Below are 23,109 nucleotides of genomic sequence, written 5' to 3' on the forward strand. Positions count from 1 at the left end.
CCCTGGGGGACACCACTGGTTACAGGCCTCCAACTAGACTCTGTGCCGCTGATCACAACCCTCTGAGTTCTGTCCCGCAGACAACTCTCAATCCACCTCGCTGTCACCTCATCTAGCCCATACTTCCTCAGCTTCCTAATGAGGATGTTATGGGAGACAGTGTCAAAAGCCTTGCTAAAGTCAAGGTAGATGACATCTACGACTCTCCCCTCATCCAGCCAACCAGTTATAACATCATAGAAAGCTATCAGATTGGTCAAGCATGATTTACCCTTGGTAAATCCATGTTACCACTTACAATAACTTCCTCAATGTGTTTGGAGATGACATCCAGAATGAGTCGCTTCCAGGGACAGAGGTGAGACTAACTGGTCTGTAGTTCCCTGGGTCCTCCTTCCTGCCTTTTTTGAAGATTGGAGTGATGTCAGCCTTCCTCCAGTCCTCAGGCACCTCTCCTGTTCTCCATGACTGTTCAAAGACGATGGAGAGTGGTCTAGCAATAACATCCGCCAGCTCTCTCAGCACTCGCGGATGCATGCCATCAGGGCCCATGGACTTGTGAATGTCCAGCTTGGCCAAGTGGTCTCTGACACGGTCCTCCTCAACTGAGGGAAAATCTTCCTCTCTCCAGACCTTCCCCCTTTGCCTTCAGAGTATGGGATTTGTGAGGGACAGCTTTAGCAGTCAAGACCGAAGAAAAGAAGGCATTCAGTAACTCTGCCTTCTCTGTGTCTTCCGCCACTGGGGCACCCATCTCATTCACCAGTGGGCCTACATTTTCCCTAGTCTTCCTTTTTCTATTGATATACTCAAAGAATCTCTTCTTATTGTCTTTAACTGCAGTGGCCAAGCTGAGTTCTGATTGAGCTTTGACCCTTCTCATTTTCCCCCTACATAGCTTTGTTATATCTTGATAGTCCTCATAAGTTGCCAACCCCCTTTTCCAGAGAATGTAAACTTTCCTTTTTTTCCTGAGGTCCAGCCAAAGTTCTCTATTTAGCCAGGCTGGTCTTCCCCGTCTGCTCGTTTTTCGAGACATGGGGATGGCCTTCTCCTGTGCTTTTAAGAGCACCTGCTTGAAGTATGCCCAGCCTTCCTGGGCACCTTTGCTCTTCAAAACTGCCTCCCAAGGGACACTCTCAACCATGCTCCTAAACAGGCTAAAGTCTGCCCTTCGGAAGTCCAAGGTGGCAGTTCTGCTGGCTCCCCGCCTTACGTGATCAAGAATTGAAAATTCTATCATTTCATGATCACTCTGCCCAAAGCAACCTCCAACCTTTACATCCCCCACAAGACCTTCTCTGTTAACAAACAGTAGGTCCAGTAGGGCACTACCCCTAGTTGGTTCCTTCACCAGCTGTGTTAGGAAGTTGTCTTCCACACACTCCAGGAACCTCCATGACTGTTCCCTCTCTGCTGTGTAGTATTTCCAGCAGACATCTGGGAAGTTGAAGTCCCCCACAAGAACAAGGGCAGATGATTGTGAGACCTCTGCCAGCTGCTTATAGAATACTTCATCATTTTCTACATCCTGATTGGGAGGTCTATAACAAACTCCCATCATGATGTCTGCCTTATTGGCCTTCCCCTTAATTCTTATCCATACACACTCAACACTGTCATCCACACTGTTAAGTTCCAGACATTCAAAACTGCCCCTAACATAGAGGGCCTCCCCACCACCTCTCCTTCCTCGCCTATCCCTTCTGAAAAGTTGGTAGCCATTGTTACAGCACTCCACTTGTGTGTATCCTCCCACCACGTTTCTGTGATGGCGACTATATCATAGTTTCCTTGCTGTACAATGGCCTCCAGCTCCTCCTGTTTATTTCCCATGCTGCGTGCATTAGTATAGATGCACTTCAGCTGGGCTAATTGTCCTGCCACTTTCCTGGGGGGACAAGCCCTAATTCACACCTGGTCATGCTCGGACACTACTGTAGTTACCAAATTATCACTACCCCTCATGTCTTTGCTGCCACACAATTCACCATCCCCCACCATCACTGGGACAGGCTGCAAGACCTTGCTAACACTTTTACCCAGAAGCACTGGTACGCTTCTCCCAGGCACCACTTTTGTAATCCTGGTTTCATCCCCATCCCCCTTCAAACCTAGTTTAAAGTCAGCTATCTTAGTTGGTAATGAGAGATATTAACTCGACTACAGACCTTCTTTGACTGTCCCCCCTGACCACCACAGCTGCAGCACCACTCACCAGTAAGTCCATAATCCTTTAAATGCAGCTGAGGACCATGATGTCTTGTCAGTTGATGTGGAATGAATAAATATAAAAACCTGAAAGGTGATTAAATGGACTCACTTCAATCGATTTGTCAAAGAGAGTATTTCAGCACCAAACTGGCTAATCGGAGTAAAAAACTTTCAGACTAAAAGTGCAAAACTTGATCCTTGATTTTCTACCACCATCTTTAGGCTGCTGCTGGTACAGGCGGTGGTGGCCACCGCAGTACTTAGGAGAGGTGCAAAGATGCCCAGTAAGTATATTTTAGTACATCATCTCTTCTTCTCTTACTGCTATAGGGACTTAATGTTGTGGGTGACTTTGGCCTCCCTCTGCAGGGTCAGAGCTGCGGAGGAGCTGGCAGAGCTCCTCGTGGTTTGCCTTTGCCCCAGCCACAACTTGGCCTCTCCTTGTGAAGGTCTGAGGGACTCATCTTCTTGCTGCACTGCTAGGTTGGATGAGGAAGCATTGCCACCTTGTCTTCCAGCCTGCTTTTTGTGTACACCATGCTGCTTTTTTTTTTTCCTTCCCCTCTTCTCTCAAGGCTTTGTCTAGATGTAACACTGCTCCCAGATTTTTCAAGAAAAGGCTTGAGCTTTGGGTGAGGATGCTTCACTGTGAACACCCTTTGGCCCAAGCAAAACACTTGGAGCCCACTGACAGGGGGTGTGTGTACTTATTTACATATGACAAGATCTTTTCAGCTAACCATGTACAACAGCACGTGAGCAGCCAAGGGAAGGAATAGATGCCAAACGAGCTGTACTGGCCTTATCCACATGCCAGCAGAGCCCTCCAGCGCCTCCCCACCCTGAGCACCCTGTGCCCCTGCCCTGCTGCCTTTGGAGTTTGTCCCTGGTGGGAACCACGCTGACATTGCAGAGGCTGCAGCCACAGGAGCAAGGGAGGGGAACGGTGCACCTGCTCTGGGAGCTGATCCAGCCAAAAACTGCCTGGAGAAGGGGGCTGATAACCGAGTTGCTCCTTGGAGCTGGAGGAAACACAGGTGTAATGGTGCAGGATTTGGGAGGCAGGAGGGGAACGTGCTGCTGGACTGGCAGCGGCCCCGTGCAGCAGCTACTTTGACATAGGACATGCAGCATTTTTTTTCAAGTTAAAACATCTTTGTGCCCCATGTGCTCACCTCACAAAATGATGCACCTGCTCTGTGCTCTCCCTTTTCAACCTTCTGATCTCTGACTGACCATTGTGCTACAGCTGAACATGCCAGCTTGAGGTGCAGCAGCTTGGAAATATGTGGAAAAAGAGTAAAAAAAAAAACCCAGTAGAAATCCAATAAAATCTTGCTGGTGAGGGAACTGGCATCCCTCTGCCTGAGCTCTATCTCAGAAGCACCTCCTGCTGCCTTTCAAGCAACAGCTCACCAGCTAAGGAGAACAGGGGCTTTGGTCCCCATGTTGCTATTTGAGCGTGTTACTGCACAGCATCCTGCATAAGGACTGCAAAAGTGACAAGCTCCAAGTTGCACAAGGCTTTAAATTTCTTTACTGCATGTATTAAGTGAAGAAGGGGAAATTTTATAAATAAATGGGACAGCATTTAAAGAGGGTTTCTGGAAGTTGCCTGGAACAAAGTAAGTGGAGCACATCTAATACCTTTGCCAAAGGCCTTGGGTTGTCCTCCTGCCACAGCTGGCCTTCCTCTGTCAGGGTGTTTGTAAGGGCAGGAGGAGCTATTTATCAAGTGCTTTGCTATTAAAGGTCAGAAAACTACCTTGCCCTCTTAGAGTCTTTACATGGCCATTCATTTCTTTCCAGTTGCTTAGGAATCTCCGAATATCTCATCTTTATCTTCCTTAACAACTGTTAAAATGAACAGTATTTATTGCTAATGTGTCCATCACAGCTTACATATTATCTGTTCATCTCCTTTCAAATGAAAGCCCAGAGAACATATTTCAACATCTAAACATCTTATTTTGATAATACAGTATCTAGACACAGTTTACACCAAATCTTAAGGGACAACAGAATCTGGCTTTTCTATTCCTACATCCTAAGTAAAGGGAGTTGAATCTGGGTAGCTCTCTCGTACAAAACTGATCTGACACCCACACAAATCCAGGGAGGCCACTAATTCTGGGGACTTGTATGGACACTCAAAACTTTACAGTGCAGTTCATAGTAACCATCTGATGTATGATACAGAAGGCGAATGGGCATCCTGGTCATTTTGAGAGAACTGATGTAAATGGTCCAAAGTCCTCAGTTTTGCTGACAACTTCTGTGCAGAATGGAGAAAGGGTTTTGAATTCCAACTAGCAAACAGCCTCTGTATCTAGGAAAGACTGTGCTCCAACTTTGAGCCAGTTATTTAGCATATAAGAAATCCAAGATGCGTCCACAACGTTTGCAATAGGAAATAAACTTCATTACAATTAAAAATAAATCAATCATTATTAGGCTTTTATATAGAAAACTCCTTACTTCCCACTATGGTAAATCTGGGCTGGAATTCTTTCATTCTTTTGCAAGTATGATGTGGTTGTGCTTAGAAAGGCTGGACCTCCTTTTGCTCAGAAGAGTAGGAAGAGCTACTACACAGGTAGGTATTACGATATCAAGAACAAGAGTAAATAAAAAGCAATCAAATCCCAATAACAGCTTAACTGGATTGTGTAATTGCACATGGCCACCAACTCAGACCAAATCACTTCAGTTTAGTGTGCAATTCACCTCCTACCATGGCGTGATGGTCCTTAAAGCCATTAATCAGTGAACATGCAAACATGTTCCTCTTCAGATGCTGCAAGTGAGAATGTGGTTTCTTGTTTCCCACTCAGCCACAGCCGTTGCCAGACATGGACTTCCAACTTGATCCTGTGGTCTTAGCAGCACAAGAGGAGCGCATGTACAGGAGGAGGGGAACCACGGGATACACAGCTGTCTTAGGAAAACCCAACAGCAATGCGCCATCTTTCAGAAAAGAGGGTGTGGGAGAAAGGGAATAAGTCTGATCCCCTGGCACTGGCTTTCATTTTTTATCCTCAGCCTGCAGACATGCTTTAATTCCCCAGTGCCAGGTAAGTGAGACAGGTTCACAAGTGTAAAATGGTGTTTTTCTGAGATGGTCCAGAATGAGTAGGCAAAGGATTTGAACGCACAGACCTAACAAGCAACAGCTAGACAGATCTGGTTTTCTGTTCCAAATCCTTAAGCCCATCTCTGTTTTTATAGGATAGCCATAAGAAGCTTTTAAGACCGTGAGACAAAATAAAACACAGAGCATGTCTACATAAAGGCATTCAGCAAGAAGTGCTGAAATTTATTCAAATTAATTACAATAGAGACCTCTGACTTTGAACTTCTAATTCACAACAGGAGTAAAAAACGAAATGGTGAAATCGGTTGTATTAAAGTGCAATGATGTGGAAAAAGACATTGAAATAACACAAAAGAGGCTGAGAAACGAAAGGACAGTCTCATCTTAGCAATGACAGCAATATAGAAGTAAATTATGTTACAGATAATTTACAAAATAACTTACATAGATGAAGATAAGTTGAATCTCATGGTGCCATTCCATTGTTAAATATCAGACTAAATATTCCCGGTCAGCCTAGTATTATATGGGATAATTAAAAAAAGATCAGAGGATTTCTGCATTGGAAAAGATGCCTGAAGTAAAACCCTGATCAGCCTTTATATTGCAATATTGCAAGAAACCTAAGTATTTATGAATTGTAAAGTGACACATTCAGCAGCATGAAGACTATAAATACATCTTTTACATTGATACATTATATCTACACACATATACATATCTACACACACATATATATACACACAAGCACATACATGCACATATATATGTACATAAATATGTGTGTGTATATATATGTTTCAGTTTGTACTGACCATGGTCAGCTGCATTTTGATTGCGTCTGGGGTGGGGTTGCTTTTGCAACTCAGGAGTAAGTTCATTCTTTAGAGTATTTGTCCTTTACATTCCCTAAGCTGCAGCCTCTAAAATTCTGGCATAAAGATAAGAGTTCAGGGCCCAGCCATCAGAGGGTCTGATGATTAACAGCAGTTCCCATTGCTTCTGAAAAATTGCGCTCTTAACGTCCACATTATTTTTTAAGTAATATGATACATGAATCAGTTAAAAACCTATTTTCATATAAGTAAAAATATTTGAGAAATGGAAAGGAATGAATACAATATTCCATACATGCACACAGTTCTGGACTGTTTGTAAGGATGGAGTGCAAAGAACACCTGACAAGTTGAAAATTTACAACATTGGCTTACATCACACCTTGAAAATTTGCAAGTTTAGCATTACCCTTCCTTTAAAAAGAATTTAAAACACTTGTCTGTAGAGAAGAGGCAGATTTATGCTAATAAAGATTATTTTTCCTCCAGTGCTCCACTTTCATAGAAAAATTATGTCGTGTTTTTCTCTTTGAATAAATCTGCAACAAAATACTATTGATTAAAACCACGTCTGGTTTCTAGCCCTCATCGGTTTGTCTGAAGGAAGGCTCCTGACCTATAGTGCAGCTACAATAGTTTCCTCTGCCTGTAACTGCACGTTGATTGTGAGAGCTGAAGGTAACAATGCAATTACTATTTATTAAGAAATCATTTAGTGAATAAGAACATCTGTGTTTCATTGTGCACCTGTGTAAGGAAAAAGATACTACTAAATTGCCAAGGCTATGTAAACACAGTGATCTTGGTAAAGAACTTGGTTGTGAGGCCAAAATACCTCAGAAAAGAGCTATTCCATTGCACACATCACTAAAAGGTTGGAAAGGATAAAATAACGGTTTCTTTTGATGCTGTTGTGGTCAGTGAATTGGTCATGTCTGCATCCCAGTCTCTAGGGAGCATAAAAATATCCTGAAGACCCAAGAGAAGAGAAAAGCCAGACCAAACCTCCTTCCTGGTTGCTCTAAGAGTCCTCATTCACTGCATTGACAGAGGTACGTCCTTGGAGAAAGGGTTTTTTTGGAAGGAGAAATTGTAAACTCGGATTTATTTTCTTCATACCTACCCTGTACAGTGATTGCTGTGTTATTAGTTTACAATAAGGATTTAGCACTGAACACATTTTGTTTGCTCACATTTGGATCTTGGCTGTTACAAAACAATACAGTTCTGCAGAAACCAGATTGTATATCAAGGAGAAAATGTGTTTTATGCAAACAGGTCTGCAGCTTCAGACTTCAGAGCAGAAACCTCTGCAAGACCCTATTTCAAATCGTAACTTTTATTTACAACTTCACATTCCATACACTTTTCATTGGGATCCTCTGGGACAACCTGTAAAAATCACCAGTGGAAATACTCAAAGGTGGCAACGCAGAACTGGTGGTTCTCTGTTTGAGTCCAACATCCGGAACTCTGCACAAAATGACAAACTCCGGATTTACCTTCCATGGAGGTGGGGTGAAAATTTAACATTAGCCCTTAATGTCTGAGAAGCTGGTGCTGCTGGCATTGCAGCTATCGCTGCAACTTGATGATGTGCTCAAAGTGCTGGAGGCAGTGCCTGATTCTGGGAAAGGGGAAGGAAAGAAAAAAAACCCACAAGAAAATATGAGATAGCTGTTGGTTTTCACAACTTACTTTCATAATAGGAATCTTCAGAGAGACAATCATATAAGTTAAAATAAATAGCCTACCAGAGCTGCTTAAAGATTGAGCCGATTTTGAATTGCCTATGAGCATCAGCAGATTGTTTGCTGGGATCCAACCTTCTCTACCAGTGCTCAGGTTCTTTACATACCTAAAAAGATATAAACAATAAAAAGTCAGATTGCTTCATTTGATGCCTTTGAAAGTTTTGCCCTAAACATCTGCCTTTCAAACACAGTTCTGCGTATAAAAATTTCCAAACACAGATCTGCGTACCAAAGTCCATCCTCCCCTTCACGAATCAGTTGAACTAGATCTCCACTTTTCACTGTAAATTCTTCAGAAACTCCTTTCTCATAATCAGTCACAACTGTATATTTACCAGGAGTCTAAATGCACACAGAGGAAAAACATAAACAAATTATTTCTATTGAGTAATTTAAGGTATGTTGCAGCTTTTGTTATGAAATTATAGTACTTTCCCCTTCTTTGTCATGCACATAAATGCTGAAGACAGTGTAAATATACATACTGAGAGGCAGTAAAACTTTGCTGTTCGATTATATGCAAATTCAGTACATGAATTCTCACACCCTGAAAAACATTCAGTGAAACGTTTCCATTACCACAATTAATTCAAATCTCTACCAAAAAAAAAAAAGAAAAGGAAAAAGAAAACGAAAAAAACAATCTGGCAAACTAGTGACACAATGTACGCATGGAAGCCTGTTGACATGGTAGCTGAGCATGTCATTGCGTGACTGCTGTACTATGGCATAAGCAGTCATAGTCTCACTAGTCTGCGGGTACATAAAGATACAGATGGACCTTCCCCAGGTGCAAACACAGGGCTGATGTAAAAGAAGGGGATATATTCCATTCCCCTGGGGATTTTGCCCAGCTGAGGATTTCAAGGCAGACACAATCCTTACTGCAAGCTTCAAAGGTATTCCTATATACAGCCACACACAATGTGTCAGTAACATTTGCTTAATAAGACGACATTTCTGGTTACCAGCTTCATCTCGCTTCCTGCTCCTCCTCCTCCTTCTTCCTCTGCATCCGATGAATTCAGCGGATCTTCAGCACTAGACCAGCCATCATTTTCTTCAGATGCATCAAGAGAATGAGATGTTTTAGCCCAACCTTGGGGAACAAACAGCCGCCGGTTAACTTTGCAGCAGTGAGCCACTTACTGGGAGAATTGGTCTTCCCACTGAAAAGCTCTTAAGTGATCAACATAAATAGGAGGAAAACCATACACGGGGAAGTTATTACAGGCACTGGGTGAAATTCACAGCTGGCAAAAGTTGGCCCGTTTCCATCAGAGTAAGTCGAGTTGTGACAATGCACAGCCGTGAATTTGGCTCTTTGGATTTATACAGAGGGAAACAGATAGAAAGAATGCAAATTCCCAACTAAAAAGAAGCTATTTCTCCCTTACACAAAGATGAACAATGGATAGATACTCTTCCTTGGGAGGAGGCCGAAGACAGGAGCGTGCACTCTATGAGAAGAGGATGAACACAGGGGGTTGTCACGCAAAGCAACCTAACCAGCCTGCTGGAACAAGGAATGGATGCACGTAGCTTTGTTCAAACTATTAAGCACTTAGAGCTGCCAAGAAATTCAACACAAGCTACAGGCACTCTGTACTTCACCTGATGAGGCAGCTTATTATTTAAGGGTATTTGGGCACAAGGATTACTTAATCAGGCTGAATTATCTTGGTGTTAAATCACTGCATCAAGCACCACAAGAACAATCTCCTGCCTGTCATTTATTGCCCAGTGTTCCTTTTTCTCTCTCAGGGTGAAGCACTTCATTTACTTACAAGGCTGAATCACATCCAGAGCATACAAAAGCCTTTTCCAAATAAAACTACAGTAAGTTTTACTAGTGTGATGCTTTTCACTGAGGTTAGTAGCTGGTAATAAACCCGTTGAGCTTATAATGAAGAAAATGTCATAATAAAAGACAAATAAATATTTGTAAGTAAGATTTTGGTTCAAGCCAAAGGGTAACAACAATAAAATGCAATGAAAAGAAAGAAAGGAAGAACAAACCTCCCAACTTTTATGTAACTATTAGTTAATTTGAGAAAGCACCAGCATTTTTGCTCTTCACTGCTTCCGAGGCATTTGTCACACGACTGGTCATACCAGTGCGTTAGGAAAAAACCTGAGCATTGTCAGAGTAAAGCCAGAGCCACCTAAGAATCAGAAAGAAATCACACCCAGAGCACACCAAACGGAGTGGGACTTTTACCTCGCCTGCGCTGCTGGATGACCTGCACAAGGTTAGAAGTACTGACCCATTTGGCCCTGTCCAGGGTTAAGAATGACCTTCCATCTGTGAAAAAACTAAGCAATAAATTCTTGCTGTATTCCATGCAAATTTCCTTGGAAGCTCACACCTTATAGTTGGCTCGTGGGACACACATGAAACTCTTTCCATTATTTCCAAGTTAAGAACAATGCAACAAAAGACAACTTGGTTTCTCCTAATTGTTCCAAGCTCTCATTAGAAACAGAACCCGTGAGTTGCACAAAAGAAAAAGAAAGTGAAATCACTGTAATTGCTCTGCCTGTGGCATCATACTCACTGGCCTGCTCATCTGGAACATTTTGGGTCACAGATCTTGTTTATCAGCCTTTCCTTTCATATATAAGTCCATGTAAAACCCCAGCTCCTCCTGGGCAGGGAAGGGAAGCGGTCACTATGGTCATATTCATATTAGCTAGCTACAGGCACCAAAATTGCCATCAAATTCCAGCATCCATAGAAAAGGCCACAAAACACTCTTTGTTTTCTGATAGCATTTTCAGACCCTCAGGATTTCTGTGATACCTGGAGATCTCAGAGGTTTGCAGAAAATTAGCCTTGTAACTCCCATATCCATGCTTGGGGAGGTATGGCATTCATGTGGCCTGGGATTACATTCCCTGCTGCTCAGACAAGGTGAATGGTGTTGCATAGTTTCCCCAGCACAGCAGCTGAACCTGCATCGTTTCCACGAGCGAGACAAAGGCTGTGGAAACCTGGAGAGGAGGATGATGGTCAGGCTTGAGACAGCTTCATCTTCAGAATAATATTTTCTAAAAGAGATGGTGGTGGAAAGGCAGTCACAAAGAGAGGGACTGCTTTCCTTGTACTCTCTAATTAGGCCTAGGGATTTGTACTCGAGCCTTCACCAACAGCCTTGCTGGTTAGAAAAGGGTCATTTAACTGAAATGCTTTTCTATTCTTTGCTTAGCTGTGGGTTGGGAGGACAGGAGGCTCAGTTAAATCATCTGGGGTTCACAGGGTAGTAAAAATTGCCTACTATCACCCAAAGAAAGATGCAACAGGATTGTGACTGCAGTAATGAAGGCAGATCTAAAATAGAAATTCCACATGACATTGATGATCCCCATTCTGACTAGAGTACCTGAGTTTTGGATTATTTTTTTTTTCCTCTTTAAAAAATTAAACCCTCTCTACAAGGGGCACAGTGACAGGCGGACGCTTCCTGGAAAACCACATGCCTCATAGCAACTGGATGCCGTTGTAATTTCACTAAACACCCAGCTTCTGGGTATTTCTTTAGCAGAAGATCCCTTTTCCACTGCTCTCTTCTAAAAAACTAGTTAGCCGGACGCTACTGTATTTGATGCCAAGGTAAAACTTCAACCAGTCGTGCTATCAAAACCAGCACACACAGGAGCTGACAGACCTACTTGAAAAAACTCAGCTGATACCAATACTGCTGCATGCAACAGCATCATATAGGTATCCCCAGTGCTCTGTTATAACATATTACACGAGGGATGTGTGGATATGTGTGGAGTACAAGATGTGGTATCACTATACCTCTTAAACCAAAAGGAGTTGGGTCACTCACTACTTCATGTCGTTTAGCTTTTTTGTCAGGACTGGTAGGAGAAGCTGCAGGAGGATGAATAGGCAAAAAACACAGAAGAGAGATATTGAAGAACTGGAAAAAAGAGAATAGGTGGATTGCATGCTAAATACCTTTGAGTTTACACTGGAAAACAAGAGGATTTCTGTAATCACACTAATTTTAGCTGTCATTGGTCAATTACAGCAGGAGGACTTAATTATTTACATGTAGTTATTTGAAAATAAATTGACAAATTTATTTTACTGTAATAGGTGAAAGTATATTTAAAACTTTTCTAAATGAACTAGACATCAACTGAATACATTTAATTTCAATTTTAGACAAACATTACCAAATTAAGCGATCATTTTTATATAAATCTAGTGCTACAGCAATACCTGGTCCTGTAAGAAGGATCATTGGCAATGTCTGGCTTTTAGCAGAAGGAGATGGAGTTTCTGTCAAGGCAAGCATGGGATATTAGTGCTCACCTCATTAGCATTTGATACACAACCCTAGAGTCTCTCCAGAAAGAACTCAAAGGTAATCAGGTCTTAAAAGGCATTCTGAAAAGATGCTTGGAAAAATAAAAAAAAATAAAAATCATGCTCTTGAACAAGTGCCATCATCTTAATGCAATTCAGGCCGTTCAAAGACAGCTGTTCAAAGCAAGAAGTGAATGTACCAGTGCGATTACTTGGCAGGAGGAAGCAAGAAAGGTCTCAGACTCCTATTGCCTGTTTTACAAAAAAAGACCATTTCTGGAAGCATAGAGAAATTCTTATTTATTTTGGTATCCAGCAAAACAACACCGTCATACACATTCTGCTATAGTCATGCTTTGGGAGAAAGGATAGAAATACTCTAGCAAAACCTTGATTCCTTTTTGCCAAGTACAGGTGCATTTGGGGCAGATCCACTGAAGCTAGAAGCAGGCCAGGTGTCTGATCTGAAGACAAGTTAATTCCTCTAGTTTCCCTACAAGAATGGGGCACTATAAACTCTGTTCTTGGCCTCAGTAGTGAGACTGGAGGCATTGGAAACTGCACTCCTTCCCTTGCATCTCCAACAGCTCCACTTCTCACCGGTTGCATCTCCCCCTCCCACTCTGGAGCCAGTTTCTCTTGAAATCTCCCTGTCAGGGTCAGTGACTCTGGAACCTAGCTTGAACTTAGGAGAACAAGCTAGTGCATACACCAAAAACCTGTTACGCTATACACAAATACAAAGTGATGCTTCAATTACAGCCTTAAACAGAAAACAATCTAGCTTTTTAAAAAAAAAATTACCTTTCTGACTTTTGAGGTTAGTAGAGCCCTGCAGCGTAAAGCGCTTTTTTGACAGTACAGAGCATTCTGAGGTAGAGCTAGTGTCATCTACAAAGGAAGAGAGAGACACAGAAAGAAAGGGGAGAAGGCCGTGAAAAGATCAAGGCAAAAAATCATTTGCAGCCCTGCCAGGGAATCTGCGAGTTAGGATGAGAAAGGACAACTGAAAGTCCACGTGCAACAGAAGAACCCAAGCGGTCAGTTGTTCTCTCTGTGCGGGCGCTTGTACTGCCACTGGTTCAGTAAATAATCTCCATGATGGGAACCAAAATTCAAGAGGAAAAACAAAACCAAACCCAAAGTCTTCAGAACAGGTAACGCTGAGAAACTTATCCAGAGGAAGAGAACCCTGAGAAGCTGGGCAGCTCTATGCAAAGACCTCATAACACACAGTCCCCACCTCCTTTTGGCTACCCTTCCTTCGAGGTGGCTTTGGGCCTGTCCACACCACACAGTGGAATGCAGAAACCCCAAGCTAAGGGCAGATGGGACCAGCACGCTGGTGCAACATGGGCAGCACTTTGTGGGTGGGCTGCCTTAGGGCTGAAAGCGGCAAAGCCTGCTTGTTCAGGTGTAATGCTGCGTTTCCCTGCACTACTGTGGCTACTCTGCTGGTGGATCTGCCTGTGCATCTGCAGTGCAGGCATGCTCTTCACAATTAATGATAACAAGACATGCATAAACTCACCTTTGCCTTTCTCAGGATACTTTGGTGCTACTGTGGTTCCATAACCTTCTAGACTTGAGAGATCAGCTTTTCTCTCCTCCATTTTTTTGGTGTTTCTGATGTTGTTCCGTGAAGGACTGTTTATTGGAAGAAAGTTAAGACAATCAATCTATCTCCAGCAAATTTGAGTCTGAAAAGGGTCGACAACCTGGGGTCATGGGCTGACTTTTACATACAGATATACAGGCTGAAAACCATCTATTAGCTACTTCCCAGATCATAGTTTCTGGGTCTGAAAAAATCATTGGTGATTGTGCATTTAAAGACCATGAGCACATACTGAGGAGAAAGGCTCCCCTAACTGACTGCAACTGCACGTACTGTGGCAGTGGGATCTATGGAAAAGACAGCTCAGGACAACTTCCTGTTACTCTCAGCTACAGGCACACATTCTGTGCTGATGGTTTCCTCCTGAACACACTAAGGGGAAAAAAGAAAAAAAAAAAGAAAAAGAAAGTAATAAACTCTGCCCCTCAGAAGCTCTTAATGCAGGAACAGATGAGGGATGAACAAAGAACATAGGTTGGATCTTGCAGCTGGATTCCCAGCAAACCTCCAATTGGGAATGGAATGGAGAAAGACGTCCCACCAATACTACGCATCTAGGAAACCCTACCTGAGTGATAAGTAGATGCATAAAACTTGCAGAGAGCTACTGATACGTTTTCGAGCACACACCATGTAGGAATGACTAAAGATAAGAGCACACAGGCTTATGGGTATATACATGTACACATATAATGAAAAGAAAGAGTAAGTAGAAGAGGATTAAAAAGAGGTGTCAGAGAAGGGCAGAAAGGCAGGTGGGAGCAGAAGAATATACAGCTTGGTAGGGTGAAGGATAAAAAGTAGGAATAGAAGAGCTTGACTCAGAAGTTGGGACACTGGAGGAATCAACACATCACTTAAAAAAAAAAAAAAAAAAAAAAAAAGGAAATGGGAGGAAAAGAACAAGGGACAGAGAAAAGATAATGCCCTGGAAGAGGCAAAGAGGAAGATAACATGACATTGGAAAAGGAAGGAAAAAATAATCCAGGTGAAGGAAGAGAACAGAGAAAGAAGGAAAAGGCTGCTCCACATAACTCTCGTATCTGGGGTGTATATAATTAGCTGTTCAAACAACAAACCCCTAATATCACCAAGACTTTAGCTGGTGCAGAAAATGACTTTTCTGGTTTGTTCTCTATCAACTGGCAAAGCTTATGCCACTGCTGCTTAATTTAACAGTTCTATAGATGTATAAACCCCAAGCTTTACAGCTTTATATTAGAAAGAGACCTAAAAAATCCCTAAAAAATAAGGGCCAATATTAAGGGATAGGAGTAATGAAGAACTGCAAACTAGATATATTAGTATATTTACAAGACAGCCAGGCTGATTTGACAACGTAGTTACTTACCTTGTACAAGATGATGCTGGTAGAGGTAAACTCTGTGTTTGTTCTAGTGTCCTGTGCTGACTAGCTTCTGTAATGGAGGAAAGAAAATGAACTATTAAAACTGATTTGTGTTTTGAACTTTTCATTTCTGCAGTCCTACACAGTGAAGATATAGAGGTCAGGTTTTGAAGTTCAAAGAGAAAAGCGATTAAAGAAACCCATATATATATCCAAAATATTTTACCTCTGCATGCCTGCAGTTGACTCGTCAGCACTTTTCTTATTTCATTTACCCAAGTAGCTTTAACTTCAGGGGTTGGTGCCTACCCGAAAATAAATACAAGCAACCATCAGGCATAGAATGCTTATTACAGAGTTGCATGCCAAAGCACAGCCTCAGAGGAATCCTTCAAGAGGGACAGACACAGTTCCCTCTAGTCCAGTGAACGGAAACGAGTCATGACAACTGGAATACACTGAGGCAGAGGCTGTGCATGTGCTACAGTCAAACCCCAGCTCCCACACCATCTACTACTCCAGTGAGAGCAATAGTAATGCTGTATACAATATCCCCCATGGATATTGTAAAATGTGATTTTTTTTTTCCTTTCACCCAGGAGACTGCAATTGAAATATATCGTTTAAGAAACTACCTTATGAATTAATGTGGTGTCTTTTGGTTTGGTTTTTTTTTTTTTTTTTTTCCTACATTTCCTCATCAATGTCTATTAGTGATATCACAGAGGAAAAAAAAACCCAAATCACAACAGTTCTTAAGAGTTAGACCCTGCCCCATCCCAGATTTTCTCTCTCTCTCTTTTTTTTTTTTTTTTTTTTTTTTTTTTAAGTGGCATGTTAGTTACCTGTATGATGTAAACTTCTTCCCTTGCATTATACCAGATTTCAAATTTTTTTGCATCCCCTTTGACATTTTCTGTTATTCCAACTGCTGCCATCTGGAAGGAAAGAGAACAGAGGCTCACCTACCACATTGCAGTTATGATAACAATGGAAACATGCAGCTACTGGTATTATTTGGTACCCTATTTCTGATATGCAAAGCCACATTTGGCTTCTTTCCCAAGGAAAAGAATAACTAGTAACACATGATCTGCACATTAGATGTAAGAGATTTAGTGCTTTATGTCAGCTTGGCTACTTCGGAGGGAAGAAAGGTTTAGGTATATTAAATTGAGACTGATCCACAAGATGTCTCTCAAACTCCAGACCACCAAATCTCACATCTATTTTATACTACTCTGCTCTACTCATTAATACATTTTCTGTGTGATTAATGCAACTGCCATTCAGCTAGACTAGCATGGTTTGGATTTTCTCAGTGACATGGACCTGTTGCACCAGTTAGGTTTGCCTGAAAGGGTGAAGTTTTCAATACAAAACCATAACACAGCTTTGCTGACAAAAAAACTGGAATATTGTTTTGCTGCAGGCTAAGCCCTCAGTACCTTGACCTTACTGGATTGCTCAGTATCTTACATTTAAGGAGTGTTTGTAGCTGTAAGAAGGTGCTTTCTCATATCCCTCTCCGTTTTCTTCTCGCTTTTTACAGAACAGCACTGCTTTCTCGTGGAGGAAGAGGTGTCGCTGCATTGGCTTGAAGCGTGCCAAATCTTTAACCTTTGAGTGACCCTTTTTATGATCAGTCCAGACATTGAAGGATCCCTGCATTAAAAGCTTGCCCAGCTCATTCAGATTTCCCTGGAACAAAAAAAGCGATATTTATAACTACAAAGACATAACATTGGACTGAAACGCATACTCTGAACAGGTCTTTACAAGTTCTGTCATTCCAAGTAATCTCTCACATCAGTGTTTATGTTGGGTTTGGAAATGTAATAAAAATAAAGTCAGTGTTGGATTTTTACACATAATTTTCTCTCTCCCCAACACTGTTCAGGCAGGATTTTACAGCCAAGAGTACCAGTAGCAGAGATACAGAGATCTACACATAGAGAGAAGGGGAAGCACAATGCATATATTTGGTTGTTTGGTTTTGTTTTTTTTTTTTTTTTTTTTTTTTTTTCCCCAAACTACTCCAAAGCTGCCTACATTGTGTTTTGGGGTTATTTTTGGGGTGGGTTTTTGTTTTTTTTTTTTTAACTGGAAGTTTTGTGTGTAGTTTTACACATAGATATAAAAACTTAGTAGCAACTCCCATTTGGCAGTAGCCTAAACTGGAATCTTCATGACCATTTTCAGTCCTAATGTCCTAACTCAGTGTCAGGTAGATCAAAGAAAGAAAACTTGGGTATTTATATATATAACATATATAACATATATATTTATATGTTATTCATAACAGGAAAACTTCAGAAGAGCATATAGAGATCCATTTCCACAATTTTCATGACACAATTCAGTTTAAAGGCACCTTTTAGTAAAACATTCTTCTCATTATTAGTACACAGTATAGGGTATACTGTACATATATCTAAGAAATAAATGAAAACGAATTAAAAAAATATGTAAAAATACTGTTACTCACATCGTAGCCTGTAATGGCTATCTGGTGCATAGAATCATTAACTGCTTTAAGTATACCCAGTATAGAAGTTAATGCCTCCTGAAGATCTTCAGCACCTTCACAGTTCTTACTGTACTTCAGCATTTCCTGAGCAGGCAGGGAATGACAACATACTTAGCTTTGGAAACAGCAATAACTAGGAACGTTTAAATTTGAACACGGAATTTACACTGTTAAATTAATGTTTAAAGTTTTTAAAGTCATCCAGTAAAGTTTTATACCATGTGATCTAGTGGGTTAAATACTGTCTGGAATTCAGAAGACCCTAAAGTTTTACTTCTCATCTTTGCTGCTAATTAGCCAAATATATTTCATTCATCTAAATGTCTTATAAGCACTATACCTAAGAATTTTACAAGACTAACTTTACAAACACTTTTCATCACAATTGCTAAAAAAAGAAATCCCCAACTCACCAGCCAAAAAATTTTGTTACTTTTTATACTCATTGCTTTTTAGAAGTGAACAAATGTAAAAACCTAGGCAAATTTCATTTATTATTTGATTTATGGTGAGGCCTGGGATACTAGTAACAGACTCAAACTTACTGCACTGAGTACTGTCTGCACATTTAAAAAGGCATCCCTTCTCCAAAGGGCTTGTTGGTGAAGCTGCATCTTCCAGTTTAATGCAGATAAACATAGCTGAGAGTTCATGTAGAATCCCCCACACTTCATAGTATGAGAATAAGTTCATAGACTGCAGGACTAAAGATACTTTAAATTGAAAACCTTTCAAATACTCCTCTCTTCATACCAGCTTAATGTAATTAGTTCTTTAAAAGCAGTTAACTTTAACTCAGTTTTAACTCAAGAGTAAATTTGGTCCAAGGTAATTTTTTTAAACTACTTTTAAATAAAATTATTGAAATGTGTGTCTATGTGAGAAATGTTTCTTAAAACAAGCCAGGTTCAAACATGGCAAAAACTTAGACATTAATTTTAAAATTTATAATAGTATATTGATCTCATTTTGCTCTCTTAGTATAGCACGTTTAAGTGAATCACAATGGCATCCTTCCTAACAATACCATACAGTGCTTTCAGTTAAATACATTTCCTAGAACCAAGGAAGGCAAATTCCTGTAATATGCATGAAGTGACTAGAACTAGAAAGTAACAAGTACTTCAGATCCTCTCTTTTCTTTGTTGCAAAGGTTTCTTGGTCCTTCTGTTTCCCCTAATCAACTTTTCATTCTTCTCTTCATCAGAGATATATAGACAAAAGCAGTTACACAAGGTATCTCTGTGTAACATCTGCCTGTCTACTAGCAGCTTTTTGGCTGAAAGAGAAAAGAACCAAGCTGAAAGTTGATACACTAGGATTTGTCTCTGCTTCAATTTGTATATCTGTCCCGTAACTTTTAGGTTTCTCTCCAGCAAGATGAGAGAAGGAGCATTTAAAAAACCAAATGCACAAAACATACTTAGTGTTATAGTTTAGTAACACATACCTTTAGCAATAATTGGTATTTGGTTATTCTTTGAACAGGTTTCAGCAAGTATGAGTCCAAACTGAGCTTGTGATCGAGCTTTCTTTGACATTCCTGTAATCAGGGTTAGATTTCATCAGTACACTAATCAGTAGTTCTGTTACTTGTTCTTGACATAAATGAAGAAGTTTAAAAAAAACCCAACCGAATCAAACAATCCCCCCCCCCCCCAAGTATTTTCAATCTCAAGAAAGCATACCTGAAAGAATACAGAATCTGAAAACTGCCTCCACAAACTTTCAGATCGAGGTTTATTTTGACAGTATTTTTCATAAATCTGGAAATCTTCCATCTGAGATTGCAGAGACAAGCAAAAAGTTAATAAATTCTTGTGGACAAAGTTCATGAGATTTTTTTTTTTCCATAATCAGTAAGGCTAAGAAAAAACAAAAACAACAACAAAAATGCAATTCCTTGAGGCATCCTAAGCAAAACCCAATTATTCAAAATAATTTATTTTGTAATGGCTACAAATTTTTTACTTGGAACATCAGAATAAAATGCTCCTGTCAATTTTTGCTCCAGTTGAATGTTAAGCACCTTAAGCAGCATAAAATACATTTACAAATATGTTTCTATTATAATATGAAAAATACTTCTATGAATGCCCAACCATGACTCCCTCTGTGCAACTTTTTAAAAAGTCTTCGCCCTTTTTTCTTTCTATATTTTCATTTTATGAATGTGTTTTCAACTGGCAGTTGCACTAAGGTAGACCAAGCAGCTTGTTACCCCATAACTTCAGCAACTAAATAACATGACTTCAGCACTTGTTGAAAGCAAAAGGAAATAAGACTGTTGAAAATGTCATAGTAACTGTAGATATAAAGGAAAGACTAGGTAGGAAATCAGCAAGCACAGAAGTACCTCTGTCCCTCAGTTTTAGAAAACAGCATCTCCATGGATGTAGCCAGTAAATAGGAGGGGAAGACATGGCTTCTCCCGGGAATTTTAGAGCATCAATAGGTTGCAACAACAGAAGACTGATTTCCGTGAACAGATTCCTATTTAGCCTTTGGTATACTAGGGATGAGACTCATTAAAAACTTTAATTCTGTCACAGCTTTCTATTTTCCTAATAAAAATATTTTGGATTAAATTTTTGGAGGTGTACTCTTTAAAGAAAAAAGAACAACAACAAAAAAATCCAGTAAAGAATTCTAACCAAGTAAACCAATCATTTATTGTGATGTGAAATGATGCAGTGCATGACTCCTCTTCATGTTTTCCTAACTGCCACTTTAATAAAGCAGTTTTCTTTCAACAAGGTAGTAGCTCTTTCTAACAAAATTAATTACCCCACACAGTGGAAAATATCCCCAATTCTCAATTAACATCTACGTTCTCAACTTGTTACCTGTTCAAGACAAACAAAGGGGATGTGGTGGCAACTACTACATGAAAATCACTCTCATATGTTACAGTCTTGGAGGGGCTTACAAACAACATCCCATCAAAAGATGACACATACCTGATCCAGAAAGCACCGTCCTACTAGTTCTGGGTATTCTACATAATTTTCTAGTTCTCTCAAGAATATTCTGTGAGGAAGAAGATTTTCTTAGAGCACGTATTTTAAAAAGCGGTACTAAATGTTCGCATTCTTGCAATTCGTTTTCTAAACTTTTGGAAACAGAGTTGCAATTCTGTACTACAAAACTAAACAAAACTCTTTAAATCATGTACTTAAAAAGGGATAGCAAATTAAAATAAACAAACATTCTGACCAGTTTCTTCTAGCTTGTGTTGCTACAACTGAAATAAAATATAAGATTGGGGAGGGGAGGGGGATTTTGTTTCCCTGCCTTATGTATTCAGCAGCAGGATTTTTACAGTTTAAAGTATTTGGTTTTTCCTTCCAAATACTACCAAAACCCACTAAACAAACAAACAAACCAACCAAACCTCACCTCCCCAAACCAAAAAAACCCCACTCCAAAAAATCAGTGGCAAAAATTCTGGTCTAGTTTTGCCTGAATAGGAAACAACTCTTCAATATGCTTAACTTCTCTTGAAAATACTTCTTTTCTACCAATTTAAATATTATGCTGTGAAGAAATACCTCTCTAGCAGCAAGGATTCAAACTTCAGAGAGGTCACTCAAGTATAAAATTAACCAGCCTCAACTGCATCTAAGAGTTGAGAATTTGTGGTTTAGAATAATAATTTACGTTCCATAGCAAATTTCATAAAAAATAAAAGAAACCCAAACCAAACAAACCTTGCTTTAATTAGCTTGTAACCAGATCCAAATAACTTTCTTCAGGAAGAGGACAACAATTCAAAATTTTACCTGTGTACTGCAAACATTTGAATAAAGTTTCACACAGCTTTGCTAATCTTTTATAGATATTTTGCTTCTTCTCTCCTATGCAATATGAATTTTGACATGCCAGATAGTCAAGTGGGACTCAGTAAGGATCTTTTTGCAATTTAAATCAGATTAAAAGAAAGAGTGAAGAATCCCATCCACATGCTATTTTTATATCTGAATGCAAATCCCCACCTGTTGTGAAAGTGATAAATTTCTTCCATATTCCCAAACAAGATATCCTTCTTATTTTGGAGTTCTGGTGAAATGAGATGAGCCATTAAGGGGTTGTCCATCTCTGCAGCATAACCCTGCAACACAGGAGAGAGGCACACTGATTATGTCCCTGTACTTGCAGCACTTACCTCTCTCTGAGAAGGCAGTCTGCCTGCAGGCTGACAGACAGCAAATAAAAAGGTCAGTATTAATCATGAAAAAAGTATACAAATTCTACTTGTCCATCAGTCTAGTAAGACACACCTACAGTCTTTAGAAAGACACTTGAAAAATTACTGCAGTTTTAGTTAAGCAAGGATGAAACAAAGTTTGCAATCACCACCAAGCAAAGGCTATGCATTCCCATATTGCTTACAAGTTATACTTCATTCTTCTTCTCTTAAGACTTTACACATCTGAGTTTTAAGCCACAATTCCAGTGCACATGCAAACGTTCATGCTAGTCTTAGCTATTAGTATGAGGGAACAAGCTGACTGTAGTCATTGCTGCAGGTAATAGGAACCATTAAGCTGCAAATACTATCTTTAAGACATTTTCATTGGCTTTGGCACCAAAAATCGTAACTTCTGATTCTGACATCTTCCATTTTTCATGTAAGGCCATATTCTCTTGTCTGTTTGTCTGGCACAGATAAGGAAAAGAACACACAGGTGGCTTTAGCCCAGGACTGTTCTCTGATCCTGAGGTCACTAATCCGTGATCTCTCAAAACACTAAAAAGTCCAACAACAAACACCCCCCCCAACACCAAACAAAACACCCCCAACCAAACAGAAAAACTGCAAGAATGCTCTAGCACCTGTACTGTAAGCGTATTTCTTAATGTGAGTAGATTTCTTAGTGTGCAGGCTGAAGAAAGATGATGCAACCTACTTTCTTTCTGTCAGGTTTTTGGTGGGTTGGTTTTGTTTGTTTGTTGTGGGGTTGTGGCTTTTTTTTTTTTTATTTTTAAACAGAGTTACCATGGACAAGATGGTCACTGCATTAATGACATCGATTATGATAAAATGCACTGAATTACAACAAATCAACAAATTAAATGATAGGATAAGCAAAAGCACACCTATAACTAAGATCTTCAATTTCCAAGTGATGTCCAAACTACAAAAAGTAGGAGAACAAGCTGGTAAAGTCAGCTAGCCTGAAGAATTCAAGTATTTGGATAGGACAGTGATTAATTTTTTTTTTTAATTCAGAAACATTCCTTTTAAAATCTGAGTGCTTTTCCATCAAACACCACAAAGAAACCCCAATAGTATAGGCAAAGATGCTGGAGCTCATAGATAGCTAACCATTGGTTCTTCTCCCATATCTCTCCTCCCCAGATAGAAATTGCAGAGTCTGAAGGAGGGTAGGG

General features: G+C 40.2%; 1 protein-coding gene across 2 annotated transcripts in view; it reads right to left on the minus strand.

Moving 5' to 3' along the window:
• Positions 1-5,503: 5,503 nt before the first annotated feature.
• The window catches only part of MCF2L (MCF.2 cell line derived transforming sequence like), a 60,759-nt gene continuing 43,153 nt past the window's right edge, over positions 5,504-23,109 (minus strand). The window contains exons 15-31 of one of the 2 annotated variants that reach the window (XM_082498809.1): positions 21,711-21,826; positions 20,676-20,745; positions 19,404-19,496; positions 19,166-19,258; positions 17,674-17,799; positions 16,665-16,886; positions 16,031-16,123; positions 15,412-15,490; positions 15,189-15,255; positions 13,751-13,866; positions 13,024-13,110; positions 12,133-12,192; positions 11,704-11,778; positions 8,867-8,997; positions 8,128-8,240; positions 7,899-8,002; positions 5,504-7,771 (exon numbers count right to left, since the gene is read on the minus strand). In XM_082498809.1, the coding sequence (XP_082354935.1) occupies positions 7,677-7,771; positions 7,899-8,002; positions 8,128-8,240; positions 8,867-8,997; positions 11,704-11,778; positions 12,133-12,192; positions 13,024-13,110; positions 13,751-13,866; positions 15,189-15,255; positions 15,412-15,490; positions 16,031-16,123; positions 16,665-16,886; positions 17,674-17,799; positions 19,166-19,258; positions 19,404-19,496; positions 20,676-20,745; positions 21,711-21,826 (1,740 nt within the window). In that variant the 3' untranslated portion in view covers positions 5,504-7,676. The remainder of the gene's footprint in view (positions 7,772-7,898; positions 8,003-8,127; positions 8,241-8,866; positions 8,998-11,703; positions 11,779-12,132; positions 12,193-13,023; positions 13,111-13,750; positions 13,867-15,188; positions 15,256-15,411; positions 15,491-16,030; positions 16,124-16,664; positions 16,887-17,673; positions 17,800-19,165; positions 19,259-19,403; positions 19,497-20,675; positions 20,746-21,710; positions 21,827-23,109) is intronic. The other variant, XM_082498810.1, reaches the window with a different exon arrangement.

This window comes from Vanellus vanellus (assembly GCF_965231255.1).
Source record: "Vanellus vanellus genome assembly, chromosome: 1".
In the NCBI taxonomy this organism is placed as follows: Eukaryota; Metazoa; Chordata; class Aves; order Charadriiformes; family Charadriidae; genus Vanellus; species Vanellus vanellus.